The 19,081-nt window shown below is 47.3% G+C and overlaps 1 protein-coding gene across 2 annotated transcripts in view; it reads right to left on the bottom strand.

The window, feature by feature from the left end:
* Positions 1 to 17,733, bottom strand: part of LOC128424273 (SCO-spondin-like) — a 170,770-nt gene extending 153,037 nt beyond the window's left edge. For both annotated transcript variants that reach the window (XM_053410272.1, XM_053410273.1), the window contains exons 1-11: positions 17,585 to 17,733; positions 15,829 to 16,020; positions 13,551 to 13,633; positions 12,230 to 12,400; positions 11,064 to 11,320; positions 7,975 to 8,077; positions 7,132 to 7,290; positions 5,706 to 5,788; positions 3,982 to 4,110; positions 3,721 to 3,868; positions 1,281 to 1,521 (exon numbers count right to left, since the gene is read on the bottom strand). In XM_053410272.1, coding sequence (XP_053266247.1) covers positions 1,281 to 1,521; positions 3,721 to 3,868; positions 3,982 to 4,110; positions 5,706 to 5,788; positions 7,132 to 7,290; positions 7,975 to 8,077; positions 11,064 to 11,320; positions 12,230 to 12,400; positions 13,551 to 13,633; positions 15,829 to 16,020; positions 17,585 to 17,685 — 1,667 coding nt within the window. In that variant the 5' untranslated portion in view covers positions 17,686 to 17,733. The remainder of the gene's footprint in view (positions 1 to 1,280; positions 1,522 to 3,720; positions 3,869 to 3,981; positions 4,111 to 5,705; positions 5,789 to 7,131; positions 7,291 to 7,974; positions 8,078 to 11,063; positions 11,321 to 12,229; positions 12,401 to 13,550; positions 13,634 to 15,828; positions 16,021 to 17,584) is intronic.
* Positions 17,734 to 19,081: the final 1,348 nt, after the last annotated feature.

Raw genomic sequence — 19,081 nt, 5'->3', positions numbered from 1 at the left:
ACAACCATATAAACTAAAGACACTGCAGTCTCCGCTGACCTTCTTTCCAAGGAAACTGAACCGTTGCCTGAAACCCCTGGAGCAGGCTTCCTCATCCTCCGCCCTCCAGATGTTTTTGGCCTACAACTCCCATGATCCCTAGCTAGCAGGACCAGTGATCAGGGATGATGGGAATTGTAGTCTCAAAACATCCGGAGGGCCGAGGTTGAGGAAGCCTGGCCTGGAGTCTCTCACTGCTCAGAGATGGCATGCGTCAATACAGTGGTACCTTGGTTCCCCAACACCTTGGTTCCCAAACACCGAATACCCGGAAGTAAGTGTTCTGGTTTTTGAACCGTTTTTGGAAGCCAAACGTCCGATGCAGCTGTCGGCTATTGTTTCCGGGGCACCAGCACCAATCAGAAGCTGCGCCTTGGTTTTTGAACATTTCAGAAGTCAAATGGACTTCCGGAACGGATTAAGTTTGGCTCTTTTGCTTTGCTATTTATTTTGCGTTTTTGTTTCTGAGGCTTTTTTTGGTTCATTTGTTTTTGTGACTGTGTGGAACCCAGTTCAGCTACTGATTGATGGGTTGTGTGACTGCAGAAATGGATAAAATAATGACTATCATCAGTGCAGGTAAGAAAAAAAGTTAATTTTAATTTTTATAATCTACAATACTGTCTTATTTATTTTATAGTACAGTACATTGATGATTGCTTTTGTTTTATGGATCAATAGTCTCATTAGATAGTAAAATTCATGTTAAATTGCTGTTTTAGGGGTTGTTTTTAAAAGTCTGGAACGGACTTTTGCATGCCTTTCTATGGGAAAGCGCACCTTGGTTTTGGAACGCTTTGGTTTTGGAACGGACTTCCAGAACGGATTAAGTTTGAGAACCAAGGTACCACTGTATATGTGTAAACTAAAGCATGCATCCTAAGACAACGACGACAACAACAATTTATTTTTTTTAACCCGCCCATCTGGCTGGGTACCCCCAACCACTCTGGGCGGCTTCCATCAGAATATTAAAAACAGAATAAAACTTCCCTAAACAGGGCTGCCTTCAGATGTCTCTGCTGACCTTCTTTCCGAGGAAACTGAACCCTGAGGAAGCGCCGTAACCCCTGACTTCTCTCCCTTCCAATTTACAGTTCTGTGATTCCAGGAACTTCAAGAATGCCAGCTACCCCTGGGCGAAAGATACTGCTGTGCTTGGCAAGACTAATCGGACCGCGTCCCCCCTCCAGCTATCCTGATAAATAACCTTTTGTGGGTTCAGAAGGGCAGAGCCTCACCAACGGTTGCATCGCTGCTGGAGGACATCTCCTGGGGCAAACTTCTGGCGCCGGTGGAAGCAAGGGCACTGGCTCTCCGGGACGCAGGCCCCCCCTTCCAGGTAGAGGCCGGCCGGGCACTCGCAGCCGCTCACGCACTCGTCCCGGCAGTGCCCTTCCTCGGCTGCGCCCACCGCAGCACAGCTGGCAGGGCACGAGGAGACACAGTCGGAGTAGTGCTTTCCTTGCCCACACGACTTTTCTGTCCGGAGGGAAGAAGAGGGGCAGTTTCAAGGGAGAGGTTCCCAGATGTCTGGGGAGAACTGTGGAGGACACAGCAGTCTTCGGGGGGGGGGGTGAGAGAAGCTCCTGCCCCCCTCTTTCCCTCAGCAAACTGGCCTCCTCTTATCATAGCCATCAACATGATCATCGCCCCATTATACAGATGTTGGGGTTGACCACACTCAGAATGTTATGGAATACATGTAGGCAGGGCTGCATTGAGGTTTGATGAGGCCCTCAGCTACTGAAGGTAATGGGGCCTTTTCTATGTCCAGGTGTCCTTTGTCAACAACAAATTGTTGCTGCTTTTTGTGTTGAATATATAAAAGGTAAAGGGACCCCTGACCATTAGGTCCAGTCGCAGATGACTCTGGGGTTGCGGTGCCCATCTCACTTTACTGGCCAAGGGAGCCGGTGTAGCTTCCGGGTCACGTGGCCAGCATGACGAAGCTGCTTCTGGTGAACCAGAGCAGCGCATGGAAACACTGCTTACCTTCCCGCCGGAGCGGTACCTATTTATCTACTTGCACTTCATGCTTTTGAACTGTTAGGTTGGCAGGAGCAGGGACCGAGCAACGGGAGCTCACCCTGTCACGGGGATTCAAACCACCGACCTTCTGATCGGCAAGTCCTAGTCTTTGTGGTTTAACCCACAGCGCCACCCGCGTCCCTAATGAATATATGTTGTATGGTAATTTATGGACCTAATAGGTACCTCAAGCCATTTGCACATGTTGCCTTGCAACCAGTCCATGCAGAATGTAGGCATCCTATATATAGAAAGGAGCAAACCAGTGATATTTGAGGGAGCAGGCGGGGCCCATGACTTACATCATAGGAGCCTGCACAACACAAAACACTGTTGCTGTATGTAGCTTTTATTTTACTTGCTTTTTATCTTATATTTTGGAAATGTACATCCAGGTTTTTTTTCCTTTAATTTTTTTTGAGGCCCCCCAGAGAGTGGGGCCCTAAGCGATAGCTTGTTTAGCTTATAAGTAAATCTGGCACTTGGTTTTGGGGTTAAAGCAGGCATCCCCAAACTCGGCCCTCCACATGTTTTGGGACTACAACTCCCATCATCCCTAGCTGACAGGACCAGTGGTCAGCGATGATGGGAACTGTAGCCCCAAAACATCACACAAGTAGCCAACAGTTGCAGGGGGAACGTCAGGCTGGCTAAAGCTCAGAATGAGCTCAGGCTTGCAAGAGAAGATAAAAATAATAATAAAAGGTTTATTCGACTAGGTCTGGAGTAAAAGGAAGAAAAAGCAAGTGTTAGGTCCTCTGCGTGGGGAAGATGGAAAAATGCTATTGGGTGACAGAGAAAAGGCGGAACTACTCAACACCTTCTTTGCCTCTGTCTTCACCCAAAACGAAGCGATGCCCAACCTGGTGATAACAGAATAAATGATGGAAAGCAGGAGTTGCAGCCCAGATAGGAAAAAAGGAAGGGAACACCTGGCTACTTCCAACAATGAGCTGCACCCAAGGGTGCCAAAGGAGCTTGTGGATGTAATCTCAGAGCCTCTGTCTATGATCTTTGTGAATTCTTGGAATTTGTGGAAGCCGCCTTGAGTCCAGGTCTGGGGAAATGGCAGGATAGAATTGAAATACTTTATTGTCACTTGTACAACTTGTATACAGTGAGATTACTCGAACACCCCCCACTCAGCTCTCTTGGTCTTAATTCCCCTCATTTAACCACCAAACCCGAAAGCCAGTTGCCCTGTTCTTCACCCTGTTGGTGCGACTAATCCTGCTTCTATATCTTCTGCCCGAGGGCAGGAGATCAAGAATGTGCTGGCCAGAGTGTGAATCATCCCTGAGAATTTTCCTCACTCTCCTGAGCGCAATGTCATCCAGCGGTTCACGGGACAGCCCATAATATCTTGTGCTGTATTCACCACCCTCTGTAGGCACTTCCTATCAGATGATGTCAAACCAGCGTCCCACACCGTGATGACACTTTCTATTGTGGACCGGTAGAAGGAGATCATCAAATGTTGATTTGACATCAAGAAACAAGAGGAGGAAGAAGAAGAAGAAGAGGGAGGAGGAGGAGATTGTGGCCAATGTGCTGGAGTCACACAGCCTTGGAGAAACATGCCTTCTGCTTTGAGGGGTCGATGCCCCCAAAGGCAGCTGCTTCCTGGGTGCCCCGCTCTGCCCTGCTTACCACAGAATCCGGCCCGCCTCCAGCTGACGAAAACGCTCCTCTGGGCGCACTCGCGGGCGTAGCTGGCAAAGGTCTCGCAGACGGCACCAAGCCCGGCTCTGCTGCAGTGCAGGTACATGCAGGTGTCGTAGAAGCCTCTGGGGTCCACCTGCCGGGGACAGAGCAAGAGGCTGGACCTCAGTGAGGATGTGGCACGAGCGGGCAAGAGGTTGGAAGTTAAAGGGAGGCCGGGGAAGGCGTGTGGTGTGGCAGACCCCTCACCTCCGAGTGGCATTGACCAAAAGGGCCGGAAAGAAGCTTCTGGCAAACGGACTCTGCCTCCTGCTGCTTCCCTTGGCCTTCCGGTGCTTCGCAGCTGTGAGGCTCCTCTGCCGCGTCTTCACAGGGGATCTAGGGCAGGGGGATTAGAGGTTACTGTCCAGACACTTTCGCTGTGCAGATACTGGTGGCTAGGTAAAACCTCTTTTACGATACGATACTCTTTATTGTCATTTTCCCATACAGAACAACGAAATTGGAAAAAATCTACATCAGACATTCAAAAACCAACACGCCTGCTATCCCAAGTATCCCAGCCTGGTCAGCCCCTAAAAACTCTGATACCCCATAATTAAATACAATATACTCCCACAGAGACTACCTTACACTGTGTTTAAAACCGAAATCACATTTGGATAGCAAGAGCAGGGACCGAGCAACAGGAGCTCACCCCGTCACCGGGATTTGAACCGCCGACCTTCTGATCAGCAAGTCCTAGGCTCTGTGGTTTAATCCACAGCGCCACCAGCGTCCCACAGACTCCTTAAAATGTGTTTAAAACCAAAATTGCATTTGGATAGAAACTGTTTCTCAGGTGGCTGGTCCTAGCCTTTATAACCCTGGACCTTCTTCCAGAAGGCAGAAGCTGAAAGAGATCATTTCCAAGGTGAGCACTATCCTGCAGCTTTCTTATGGCACCTGTAAGCGTAGATTTGATCCAAGGTGGGAAGAGTGCACCCAGTTATTCTCTCCGCAGTCTTTACAACCCTGGACAGCGTTGTTTTTCCCCTGACCATGCAGCTCCCAAACCACACACAGAGACTATAAGTTAATACACTCTCAGCAGTACAATGGTAAAATGTCATCAAAAGGTCCTTTGAGAGATTGCTTTTCCGGAGGATTCTCAGAAAATATAACCTCTGCTGTGCTCTCTTCATCAGGTCTTTGCTGTTTTCTCCCCAGGTTAGGTCATCTCTCAACTCCATTCCCAGAATATATACTGTTTAGCAGAGTTTATCTTCTTTCTCTCGCGGACGTGGTGAACAATGATGATGTTATTCTAAAGATGACTCACAAACTCTGTGAAGTCTCGGCCAAGAGATTTTATTCCCAGGCCGGGTACAAGCATTGCGGTAGCAAATATATTTTTGACTGTTAAAATAAACAGGAATTAACTGCACACTTTCAAACAAAAGTCTGATCTCCAGCACGTTGTAAATTATAGGAACAGTCCTTCAACAGATTTCACAGGCAGCACTCTTCGGACAGACGTTTGCAAAAACAAAGCCAAGTGGCCTTCTTCTTCTCAGTACTTCCAGCTGATGCTAATTAAGCTCAGAGAACCACTCCCATACCTAAACGGAAAACTCTGGAACCTTCTAGAAGCTTTCTACTTGTTTCTGGCAGAATGATTCCCCAACAGGGGGAGGAGGGAAAACTCAGAGGAGCCAGGGCAAAGGCTCGCTTCACAGTGGATCAAACAGGAGAGCACCTGCTTGGCATCTAGAAGGTCCAGCTTCAATCCCCAGGTAGGGCTTGGATTAAGCCCTGTCCAAAAGCCTGGAGAGCCATTGCTGCCAGCCAGTGTAGACAATATTGAGCTAGATGGAGAAATGGTCTGACTCAGTTCCGACCTCTCTGCAAACCGCAGAAATGAACCAAGACAAATCCTCAGGGAGCAAGCCAGTCGTTTGGAAGGGACTTCAGTCCACGCTCGCACCACCTACCAATCCGGCATCCGGGACACGCCACGAATTGCCAAAGCTCGCCGCCGAGGTGGCCACATCGCCTCCCACCCGTAGGAAGTCGTCTGTGGGTGCAAGGAGAAAAGGAAGCGGGATGCATGTGGGGAGGGTTCTGGCAGAGAAGGGTGCCGGAACAGCCTTCCCCTCTTGGCCACTAGGGGGCAGGCAAGTTGGGGTGGGGAGCAGCAGGGGAAGGGGCCCCTCCTGAGAAAGATCCCTGGGGGGGGGGTGCTCACCCAACCGCCCCAAGGGAGGCGGAGGAGAAGGCATCGGAAAGGTCAAGAGTTTCATTGTCATTCCTGTAGGATACCCAGCTTCGTATAACCAACATATTTAACTCCATTGAAGGGGTTAAAACCATAGAGTAAGGTGTCCTGCCAGGCTTAGCTAAATCCACTTCCCCTCACCTGGGGAGGAACTAGGTAATCAAGCCTTCATTCACCCCCTGAAAAGCTCAACGTGTAAAGTGGTTCTGAGTTTATTGTTCCAGCTCAAACCACATGGCTCTGATCAGCTGCTCCTAATTTGCTATATACTAATAATTTAGGAGCTTTCGCCACTTTGCAACTAAGCCAAGTTTTCTTGCCGGTGCAATTGTTCTGACTGATGTAGGGGAAAGCACATGAACTTGACCTTTGAAGAGTTTGTAAGTAAACCCATTTTTAACTTACCAAATGTGTGATCTTTTCCTATGCTGGGATAAGAGGGAATTTTTTTGAATTCACAGGGGCATCTTTTAAAGGTCTAACAGCCTAGACCTCCATGCTTTGCTTTGTTGCATATTTTGTGATTTTAAATCTCTGCTGGGGTTCTCTCACCAAATTTGGATCTGGGCTGACAGGAGTCCCCTTTTATACTTATATTTTTTCCTTACACCAGCAATTGTAAGGGATGGGTTTAGATGAGCTTGGTTGTCCCTTCCGATTCTGCAGTTCTGTGATTCTAAGTGGCTCCAGCCAGTGTCCCACTGTTTGCCCTGGGGCATCCACAGGGATTGGGGTAGCAAGGGAGGAAGTAAGGGGGGGCAATTACCCCCCATCCAAGGATGAACCATAATCTTCAGATCCCCAGCTTTGATTTTTCAAAATGTTCCTTGCATTTGTAGAGCCTGAGAAATAAGTCGAAAGGGCTCTTCTCATTTGCTTTGTGGGAAACCAGCCTGCTCCTCCCCCCAACTTTTTCTGTGGGTTACTGTCCCCCCCCAAAACAAGTTTTGCAGACTGCCTTCTAATGACTACCACCCACCCACCCCCCATACAAAACCCAGAGAGCGGCTACCTTGGTCCAATGCTGGCGAGGATTTTGGACCTTTGATGAAGAGCAACATGGTGTCAGAAGTGAGAACTCTCCCTTCTGTTTCCTCTCCATGAATGAGGGGAAAGTGTGGGTGTCCCCCTGCGGTCTTTACCTGCAGGGTCATCGTTGTAGACCCCACACAGCCCTCGGGTGGCTCCTTTCAGGTCCGCCCCGATGGTGATGTAGACGGTGTCGCGCCCATCAAACTTGACCCGCACCCCCAGGCCGCTTTCCACGAAGACGAAGTCTCCCAGCCACCAAACACTGATCCCTGGGATAAAGCAGGAGAGGACTTGGTATCGGTGCCGTAGCACAAGCTAAACTGTGGACTCCACTCTCTCTTTCACAGACACACATTGCTTGGATGAGAGATGCCTTAGAATTCTGTTTTTAAATGTTTTAAAAATGACTTGAATAAACATGGTTCCAACAACAACACTTGGCTGTGTTTAGACTAATTTCGCAGAGAGAGGCATCCCAAGACGAAGACAAACAATTAAATACAGATCAAAGACAGAAACGGCTGAACTGAAACCACAAAAGAGTAGGCAGAAGTCAGCAAACCAACAAATGTAAAAAGGGACTGAATCCGGGAAGAGGGACTTTGTGGATAGAATACCCTGGTATTGGTTCAAATTAACTAAATATTGCTTTTTGTTTAATAGGCGGTTTTAGTTTTGTTAATTTTTTGGTTTTGTCGTTGTGCAACTTTCTCTTTCTTTTTCCTTTTCTCTCTCTCTTTACTTCTTTTATATAATGCACATTTACTTTACATTCTTGATAATTCAATTATGTATACAGTAGTAACTATTTAGAAATATCTAATGTACGATCAGTTTGTTTTTTACTTTGTTTTTTGTATGTTATGTTTGTAATGTTTGTTTAATAAAATTTAAATAAATAAATAAATAAATAGGCTTCGGCCATCTCCCCACCGCCTGCCCCACTTCCTCACCTTTCTGCAAACGGGGCTCCCCTTCGGGCACCGCAGCTCCATTCACGGAGACGCGCCGTCCTTGAGCCACGACCAGGTCGAGGCCGAACAGCAGGCGAAGGTCCTGGCGGGGAGAGAGGGTCTCGTGAGGTTGGGGGGCTCCCAAATCCTGCTCTGGCCAGAGTCCCAGGGCTGGCCCAAGGCATTCTGGGTGCCCCGTCCCCCCTCCCCCAAAAAGCCAAGGTACAGAGTTAAGAGCCAAGGGCGCCCGACGCTATTTGAGGGGGGTCTCTCCCTAGGAGAAAGAGAATTCCTCCAGCGCCTCTTCCTAGGAGTAAAGAATAATCATCATAATTTTATTATTTATACCCCACCCATCTGGCGGGGTATGCAATAAATAATATTATTTATTGACAATAAATAATTATAGACAATAAATAGTCTTAAATTATATCTTTCTGCCCTTTCATGACACCTGAACTCAGATGTCTGAAGTGACAGCTTCACTCAACCTAACATTATTTATTTATTTATCTATCTATCTATCTATCTATCTATCTATCTATCTATCTATCTATCTATCATCATCTGTACCTCGCCTTTTTCCCTGGCAGGGACCCAAGGCAGCTCACAGATAAAAATAAGAACAACTAAAAAAATGAGGGGGGCGGGGAGTGGAAACAATAATTAAAAAACAATTAAGCTCTTTTCTTTTTCTTTCTTCCTTTCCTTTTCTCTTTCTTTCTTTTTCCACCATTTTTATCTTGTTGTATCAAAAAAGCTTTAATCGGACTTCCGGTTGGTCGCCCAATTAATGACGGACGGGAGCTCTTTCACCTGAAAGAGCCGCGGCGCTTTGAAGATTGGGGTGACCGCGAGAGCGTCGTGGAACCCCCCCAAAAAAACTCAGATTGAGCATTCTGAGGACCTGGTGTTCCGGCGGGTACCCTGAGCGACTCCCCTCTCCCCGTTAAGCTCTAATAAGAGCCCCGAGAGTGAGCGGGGTTGGAGATGTGGACACTGTGGAATCGACTCGCTTTCTTCACTGCACGAAGCTCAACGTCCGGCGATCATGAGTGACCAATTTCTCCGAAAAATAAGATTGGAAAACTGATTAAAAAGGATCTAAATTTGGATACATAGCTGGACAGGAATGGATTTAAACACGGAGATCGATCGCTTTCCGCTGAAATAAAAGTGAAAGCAGCTACTGCTGACAGAAGCCGCAACTTGAAAAGATCTTTTTTTAAAAAACTTTCAAGTAAAACTTGAGCCCCTCTTTTGGCAGAGGGAAGGGGGGGAAATTTTGACAGAACGGGAACCTTGCACTCAATAGATCTGGCAGAAAATAGACTCTTGATTTCTGAAGCGGACCTCCCAGTGATGGAAGGCTAGACTCCACTGTTAGGTCATAAAGGGAGAGGATACTTTCAACTTTCATTTTCCTCTTTTGGGAATACAAAGTAACTGCAGCTGCCTGAACTGGCTAAAATATTGCATAGCTCACAGATAAAAATAAGAACAACTGAAAACATGAGGGGGGCAGGGAGTGGAAACAATCATTAAAAAACAATTATGCTCTTTTCTTTTTCTTCCTTCCTTTCCTTTCCTCTTTTCTTTCTTCTCTCCCCCCCTCCATATTTATCTTGTTGTATCAAAGAAAGCTTTTATAAAAAATTTAGCATTAATAGAATTAAAGCTATGTATCTGTAATCTGATAAAAACACGCAGATAATTACGGTACCATGGAAACAGCGCAGACGGGCTGGCCGTTCCCATTTGAGGCAGGGCTGGCAAAGTATCTGTCCACTTCTTCCTCCCAGGCAGCAAGAACTCTGCACATGCTCTGAGGCACCCTCTCTGTCCGCATTATGGCTGCCAGAAACTAGTTCTTCTGGGCAGCGGAGGCTTGTCTGCTGTGGGTCAGGGGGGCACTGCCCCACCAGCCTGACTGCCCTCAGCCAGGCCCCACCTGTCCACTTGCCATCTTATTTGCCACCAGCCCTGCCTGGCAGTTTCTTGCGCCTCCTTCATCTCAGGGTTACCATTGTACATGGGGAGGCAAACGAAGGCACGGGGGCCGGATCTGACCCAATCGCCTTCTCAATCTGGCACACAGACGGTCCGGGAATCAGCGTGATTTTACACGAGTAGAATGTGTCCTTTTATTTAAAATGCATCTCTGGGTTATTTGTGGGGCATAGGAATTCGTTCATATATTTTTTTCAAAATATAGTCCGGCCCCCCACAACGTCTGAGGGACAGTGGACCGGCCCCCTACTGAAAGTTTGCTGACCCCTGCCCTTGTAGAATCCAGCTGTTGACTTCTGCCTTTCTTTTCTCTTTTTTAAAAATAAATTTTATTAGCAGTTTCCACACAACATGAAAAGTATCGAAAAATAACAATACACAAAAACCAGTATACAAAAAAAACAAAACAAATCCATATATTACAAGTTAATAATATAAACACTAAAAAGAAAAACAAACACTGGCTTCCACCAATCCCACAGCACCTCATTTACCTCTCATTGTGTCTTCCTGTTTTCCTGATCATCTCTATCCTAACGTCTAGATACAAATCCCTCTTTCTTATCCTTTCACTTCACAAGGTTATTCCAGACTCAGCCAGATTTCTGTCCTCGAACCTCGGCTTTTAAGGTATTCATTTAGGCACTCCCATTCCTTTTTCACTTCAATTTTTGGTTTCTGTCTTATTATATCTGTCAATTTGGCTAATTCTAAATAGATGGTTCCTCCCCTTTTTCTGCTGTCTCTGCAGTCTCTGTCTTTGCTGTTTTAAAACTCTCTGCTGGGTTATATTCACTCTTACAAGGCACCTTTGTGAAGTTTAATAACAGTTACTGTTAGTGCTGTGGGGGACTTCTGTCTTTCCTTGGCTCTGGCGCCACCTACTGGCAGCCTCCCTGCCTTCTGCCCTACCAGCAGCCGCAACCAGCAACCAGCCACCCACCACTGATTCTGGGTGCGAAATCCGCCCATCCTCCTCGCCGTCCTCCCTGCAGAACGGACGTGTTTGGGACAGGGGCAGAGATCCAGGACCTGCCCACCTCTGGCCCTGCCTGGCATGTGGGGCCGACGTCCCTCACCTTTTGGCAGCGGCCGGGCTTGCATCCCTCGCCGCCGGCGGACAGGTAGACGGCCCAGGTGCCATCGGAGGCGGCCGCCAAGGTGTAGGCGCAGCTGCCGTGGAAGCGGAAGTGTTTGCCATCAAAGCTGCGGTAGTGGAAGCCGGCCCAGGTGGCGCAGGTGGCAAAGGGGTGTCGGTGCCGGCGGTGTCGGGCCGAGCTGACCAGAAGCGCTGTGGGGGACAGTGGCCGGAGCAGGAAGGGCAAGGGCAGGTCATCTGGGGAGAAAGACAGACGTGAGCTGTCGGGAGGGAGAGGACAGGCCTGGCAGATCAGATCAGAAGAAGTTCCTTCTTTGTGCAGCACAGAGTAAAACAGCGGAACTCCCTGCCACAGGAGGCTGGGATGGCCACCAACCTGAATGGCTTTAAAAGAGGATGAGGGCTATTGGGAGGGAAGTACGTTTCCGAGCACAATTCAAAGTGTTGGTGCTGACCTTTCAAGCCCTAAACGGCCTCCGTCCAGTAGACATGAAGGAGCGTCTCCACCCCCATCGTCTAGCCCGGACACTGAGGTCCAGCTCCGAGGGCCTTCTGGCGGTTCCCTCCCTGTGAGAAGTGAGGTTACAGGGAACCAGGCAGAGGGCCTTCTCGGTGGTGGCACCCGCCCTGTGGAACACCCTCCCTTCAGATGTGAAAGAAATAAGCAGCTATCTTCCCTTTAAAAGACACCTGAAGGCAGCCCTGTTCCGGGAAGTTTTTAATGTCTGATGCTGTATTGTTTTTGATATTTGGTTGGAAGCCACCCAGAGTGGCTGGGGTGGTAATTATTATTATTATTATTATTATTATTATTATTATTATTATTATTCGCTTCTTCACTCAAGGCTCTGGCCTGCTCAGTCATGATCATTGAACATTAACAGATGTTTCATAGAGTCCTCGAATTGGAAGGGACCCGAGGGTCATCTAGTCCAACCCCCTTTCGCCCAGTGTGAAACGTGAACCTGTGACCCTGAAATTACAAGTTTTATGCTCCACGGGCGGAGCTGGCTCAGAAGGACCCACCTGCCGCACCCCACTGCCACCCCCTCGCCTCTTAGCGCCCCCCAGGGAATTCCACTGCCCACTGCTGAGGTCCAGTGGGCACCCGGTTGGCAAAGGAGGAGGCGACCTGAGGCTGCCCACCTTTCAGAGGCAGGTGGGAGCAGCTGAAGCAGAGCTGGGAGGAGCCGTTCTGCCAGCTGTGCCCCCAGGGGCGTTGGCAGCACTCCTCCATGCCCAGCAGAGAGACGTTCTGCAGTCCAGGCAGGTCTTGGCATTGCCAGGTGGAGAAGCAGCGGCCGAGAGACGCCTTTCCTGGAACGGCAGGGAAGAAAGAGATGAGAAAGGGAGAAAGAGAAAACCAGACCCTCCCACATTTCTCCAGGTGAATTGAATTTTATTATTACGGTCGCAGACCAGTTCCGGCTCACTTACGATATCAGAAAAATCATAAAACGCAACGGGAATACATTGAATTGCAATTGGGTTTAACATAGACAATTCAGATTTAACAGCAGTTAAAAGTATACATTAAATCTTGATCACTAAAATATAATCTAAAATTATCATTTTAAACAAATAGGGACATCCCGTTCCATAATAATAATTTTACCATCTATACCCCACACATCTTACTGGGTCGCCCCAGACACTCTGGGCAGCTTCCAACATATATAAAAACACAATAAAACATTAAACATTTTTAAAAACCTGCCCTATGCAGAGCTGCCTTCAGGTAGCTCAGGGGTTGGATAACCCCATACCCTCCAACATTTCTCCAGTGAAAATAGGGGCGCCCCATTCACAAAACGACCAGAAGCCTTCTTATTAGGGATAATGTCGACTGAAATTAAAAAAGAAGCAAGACCACTCTTTATGTATGCAACATCCGCAGCCAGAATTTTAATTGCAACATATTGGAAGAACGAAATGGCACATACAAAATCAGAATGGCAAGTTAAACTGTTAGAATATCTGCAAATGGCAAAAATGACAGGGAGGGTAAGAGGGTATTCTACGCAAAAAGTAAATCAAGAATGGGTTGTATTCAAAGAATATTTGAAAAATTACTGTGACAGCAAAAACCTCCTGGCAGATCTTGAATGAGTCTTCCAATGTATAGATAATATATTTAAAACAAATGCTTCTATTTAACCTTTTTTCTTTTTATTTCTTCTTTATTAAAAATATTTAAGGAAACAATATAATAATATGATACTGTGTAAAATATAGCAAGTGTGATTTAGGTGTTGTTGTTTTTTTAGAAAAAATGGAAGTTTATTTTAGGTGTTTTTTTGTTTTAAACTTCTTGTATTTTTATTTTGTCTTTTGTATGGGATGGGATATAAATGGTAATATAGTATATTAATGTATAAATCTGTGAAAGATGTTCAATAAAGACTTTTCTCTGGAGAATGGGCGCCCACCCACCTGCCTCTGGGACTGATCTCTGTGGCGACCTTACCCTCCGAGCAATGGGGTCCGCTCCAGCCCTCACAGCAAGCGCGCACCGTGCGGTTCCAGAGCGTGGGTCTCGTGTCCTCCGGCCTGCAAGGACAAAACAGCAAAAGAAGAAGAAGATGACAAAGCTCTGATTTCTCACCTAGGAGAGGAGAACAAGAAACTAGCGCGTGTTGTGGGGTCGTTTATCCCAACGTACGTAAAACAGCCGTGCTCCACGACTGAAGTTGATCTTCCCAAATAATCATCACCTCTTTATAGAGAGCTTTTTCAAAGCGTTTGAAGCATCTGCCTTGCCTCGAAACCCTGAGGACATCCCCATCAGGTGGTCCCCACCCTTTGCAAAACACTGGTACCTTGGTTCTCAAACTTAATCTGTTCCAAAAGTTCGTTCCAAAAGCAAAGCATTTCAAAACCCATAGAAAGTAATGCAAAACGGATTAATCCGTTCTAGAATCTAACCGCCCCCCCCCAAAACAGCAAGTTAACATGAATTTTACTATCTAACGAGACGATTGATCCATAAAATGAAAGCAATAATCAAGGTAAAGGTAAAGGTACCCCTGACCGTTAGGTCCAGTCGTAGATGACTCTGGGGTTGCGCTTTCATCTCGCTCTATAGGCCGAGGGAGCCGGCGTTTGTTTGCAGACAGTTTTTCTGGGTCATATGGCCAGCTTGACTAAGCCGCTTCAGGCAAAACCAGAGCAGCGCACGAGAAGACTGTTTACCTTCCTGCCAGAGCAGTACCTATTTATCTACTTGCACTTTGATGTGCTTTCGAACTGCTAGGTTGGCAGGAGCAGGGACCGAGCAACAGGAGCTCACCCCATTGCGGGGATTCGAACTGCCAACCTTCCGATTGGCAAGCCCAAGAGGCTCTGTGGTTTAGACCACAGTGCCACCTGTGTCCTTTAATAATCAATGTACTGTACTATAAAATAAATAAGACAGTATTGTAGATGATAAAGATTAAAATTTAATTTGGATTAGTTTGGATGGGGGGCTTTTATCCATTTCCCCAGTCACACAATCAGTCAATCAATCGGTAGCTGAACTGGGTTCCACACAGTCACAAAAACAAATTAACCGAAAAAGCTTCAAAAACCAAACCACAAAATAAATAACAAAAACAAAAGTGCCAAACTTAATCCGTTCCAGTAGTCCGTTTGAAATGTTCGTAAACCAAGGCACAGCTTCTGATTGGTGCAGGCTCCCCAGAAAGAATAACTGACAACTACATTGGACGTTCGGCTTCTGAAAAGCGTTAGAAAACCAGAACACTTACTTCCGTGTGTTTGGCGTTTGGGAACCAAGGCGTTTGAGAACAAGGGTACCACTGTACAGGAGCTGCATCTATAGAATCGTAGAATTGTACAGTTGGAAGGGAACCCCAGGGGCCATCTAGACCAACCCCCCAAATGCAGGAATCACAGCTAAGAGCCTTCCCCCTTCCCCCTCCTACCTGCCACTTTGAGTGAGATCCTCCTGGCACCAGACGTGCCACCTCTCCCCTACATACCCTTCAAGATTTCTCCGATGGAAAAAGGGACGTCCCATTCCAGAAGGATAATTTTACTATTTATACCCCACCCATCTACCTGGGTTGCCCCAGCCACTCTGGGGCTGCTTCTGACAAATATAAAAACATAATAAAACATTAAATGGTTTTTTAAAAAACCTTCTCTATACAGGATTGCCTTCAGACAGCTCAGGGGTCCAATCAACATTTCTCCAATGAAAATAAAAAGGTAAAGGGACCCCTGACCATTAGGTCCATTCATGGCCGACTCTGGGGTTGCGGCGCTCATCTCGCTTTACAGGCCAAGGGAGCCGGCGTACAGCTTCCGGGTCATGTGGCCAGCATGACTAAGCCGCTTCTGGCGAACCAGAGCAGCGCACGGAAATGCCATTTACCTTCCCACCAGAGCGGGACCTATTTATCTACTTGCATTTTGACGTGTTTTTGAACTGCTAGGTGGGCAGGAGCAGGGACCGAGCAACAGGAGCTCACCCCATCGCGGGAATTCGAACCGCCGACCTTCTGATCGGCAAGTCCTAGGCTCTGTAGTTTAACCCACAACGCCACCCAGGACGTCCTAAGGGAAAGCAGGACACTCCGGGAACAAATGAGAATCCGGGATGGCTTCGCCAAATCAGGGACGTCCCTGGAAAATAGGGGCACTTGGAGGGTCTGCCCCAATTCTCCCACCCTCTTCTAGCCCATGTCGGGGGTGTGCCAGCCTCCCCTTCTCTCTGCCCACCCCCCAGCCGCCCTACTCACTTGTAGATGTAGCACATGCTGGTGGTGCTAGCCTGGCCTTCTGCCCTGCCATAAGCCTGGCGCATCCGGTCCTGGTCGAGGTGCCAGCCCGCCATGTTGTACTGGTAGACATCGACGCAGGGCACCATCTCCTCTCGCCGGGGGCTAACCACTTCCTCCTCCATCACCTGCACCATCCTCTCGCACCAGCGCCTGCGGGGGAACGAGGCCCTTGAGGGACGACCAGCAGCTGGGTGCCAGCCGGGCACCCTTGGCCTTCCTGCCCAGGACCTCCATGCCAGCCTTCTCCTTCTGACTGAGGCAGTGTCACATTTAGGTATAAGCTGAACAAGCTGCAGCTCAGGGCCCCTCTCTCTTGGGGGCCCCAAAAAAAATTAAAAGAAAAAACTGGATGTACATTTCCAAAATATAAGGTAAAAAGCAAATAAAATAAAACCTGCATCCAGCAACAGTGTTTGTGTGTTGTGCAGGCTCCTATGATGTAAGTCATGGCCCCCGCCTGCTCGTCTGCTCCCTCAAATATCCCTGGTTTGCTCCTTTCTATATACAGGGTGCCTACATTCTGCTATTTATAATTATTAGTAGTTTGCATCATGTATTTACACCTATTATTATTTCATGTTATAGGAAGTTTCTAGAGACTAGATGATGAGTCCTTGTAAACTGTGTTTCTAAAGGAACTTTTGTTCTTGCCAAATGCCGATGTGTTTGCATTATTAAGTTTGTTATGAATAAAAATCATTTTAAGTTAGAGCTTAATAATTATTTCACTGTTAATATAATTCTTCTTAATTGTATTTCACTATTAATATAATTCTTCTTAATTGTATTTCAATTCAACAATTACTTTGATAAATTACGTATTTTGTTGTGTGCAATTGGCTTTAGATACCTATTAGGTCCATAAATTACCATATAGCGTATATTCAACACAAAAAACAGCGACAATTTGTTGTTAACAAAGGACAGCTGGACATAGAAAGGGCTCCATTCCCTTCTGGAGCTGAGGGCCGCATGAAACCTAAATCTGGCCCTGAAGAAGTGGCACCAAGTGTCTGAGGACAACTCTTACCTGCCTTCACCAGCAGGTGCCAAGGAAGCCCACTGACTTCAGTAGGTTTACTCTGGACCACTTAGGCCACATCTGCCACCATTCAACTAAAGCACATGGGTACCATTTTGAACAACCATGCTGTTATAAGAAAAAACACTTCTTTATCCCTTCTGGGGTACCCAAGAGCCCATACAGAGTCCTTAAGCGGGTTCCCTATCGGTCGGAGAAAATAACAGAGGCCAAGCAGAGAATATTGAGAAGCAAAGCAGCTCGTAAGCCTGATCTTTATTAAAGCTGTTGCAACAGGGTCCTCACCCCATGCAGGAAGGAGGAGGAAACCAAAACATTGGTATGCAAGCTCTTATAATGTATAGACTTTTGAAATTGCCACCCTATAGCTCAAGCCCACCCCCCAAAATACCATACATTCGTCAATGAAGGCGTGGTCTTTTTCTTCTTATATATTTAAAAAAATAATAAATATTATTTCATAGAGAGGGAGGAAGAGAGTTGCATTTTCTATTTTACACAAATAGATTAAAAACACAAACATATACATATGTTTTCAATAAATATTATTTTTACATTTATAATAGTGAAATGATAAAGAAAAAACATACACACACAAAATAAGTACTAATAGTGCCTGCACAGACATGGACCGCCCCAGAGAAAGCATGTGGGGAGGCATCCATTCCTTACCCGTCATCCAGCGCCAGAGTCTCCCAGAGGCAGAGCCATGCCAAGGTGCCCAGGACCAACCTGTGGCAAGGCCTCCTGGGGGGACGTGCTGCCTCCTGCATCGCTTGGGAGGGACGGCACCGCTTGTGGAGTCTGGGCCGGCCAGCCTGTCCCTGGAGAGAGGGAGGGTATTATTATCCTAATACATATGCAAATATTAATAGCCTCCAAATTGGTCTGGAGAAACTCTGGCGTTCTGTTGGTCTTCCCCCTATACATCTGGAGAAAGTTTTCCTCCCTCTTTAATAACACCAGAACTCATGGACTTTCAATTAAGTTGAATGTTGGAAGATTCAGGACAGAAGAAAGAAAGTCTTTCTTCACACAGTGAATAGCTGAACGATGGAACTCCCTGCCACATGAGGCAGAGATGGCCAACTTAAACAAAGATTGGACAAATTAATTGAGGATAAAGCTGTCTGTGCCTACTAGCTGCAAAGCTATGCTGTCCCTCCACAGTTAGAGGCAGCACTGAATCCCAGTTGCTTGAAGCCACAAGGGAGCAGTGGTCTTGTGTTCAAATCCCGATTGTGGGTGTCGCAGAAGAGCCATCTGGGTGGCCACTGTGAGAACAGGAAGCTGGACTAAATGGGACATTGGCCTGATCCAGAAGATGCTCTTCGTTTTTTTTATGTTCAAAGCATTCACCGAGAACCCAAAACTCCCTTGTTTTGGAATGGGGGAAATAAATTGAGTCTCCTCTCCACTCCAGGCACCATCGGGTCTCAAACTGCACCCAGTGCAAGTCCCTCCAGCCCACTCTGCAGACCCCCCCCCACTTACCTGATGCTCCAGCGGAGGGGGGGTGGGCAAGGCAGACGAGCTCTCTGCTCCGGGGGACAGGAACTGAAGAGAGCAGAAGTTGACTCCTTGGGAAGGGGGCATTTATAGCCTGCAAGAGTCGCCAGGATGGGAACATCTGGAGCGTCTGGGATTGGAGGATTCTTCCCCCACGTCAATGCAGCTTTCTGGGTTCACTCTGCCCAGTCAAATGAAAAACCCCCACGGGCCCCCTTCTCCCCCCCCATCCCAGGATCCAGGAAAGAACCTGTCCACACAATCTGCCGGGGGTGGGAGGGTGGAGGTGGGAGAGGGTCTTCAGATGCCCTTCCCATCTCCTCCCCTTTTGCTCCTGGGGGGTTCTGCACAAACTCGCCTGCCCTCCCTCTGTCTCCTGCCTCCCAAACCCCTTTTAAAAAAGAAAAGATTCCTTAACAAACAGAAAAGTGCAAACGTAACGAAAGGAAAGAATCAGAAATGTAAGCCATCAAGCGTCACAGCCCAGGAGGAGAAACATGCAAAGATGCAGGGGTGAATTCCAAGTTAATAAGCGATATAAGTAAGGAGAAATTACACTCTAAAATGTAGAGAATTTTGTTGGATTGGTCAGTGTAAGACGAGGAAGTAGAATCAGTGATGATTCAATAGGCTAGAGATTTTGGATATAACATTCAAAGG

Source organism: Podarcis raffonei, chromosome 12 (genome assembly GCF_027172205.1).
Source record: "Podarcis raffonei isolate rPodRaf1 chromosome 12, rPodRaf1.pri, whole genome shotgun sequence".
In the NCBI taxonomy this organism is placed as follows: domain Eukaryota; kingdom Metazoa; phylum Chordata; class Lepidosauria; order Squamata; family Lacertidae; genus Podarcis; species Podarcis raffonei.
Note: the sequence above shows the minus strand (reverse complement) of the source record. Positions and strands in the feature narration are given on the sequence as shown.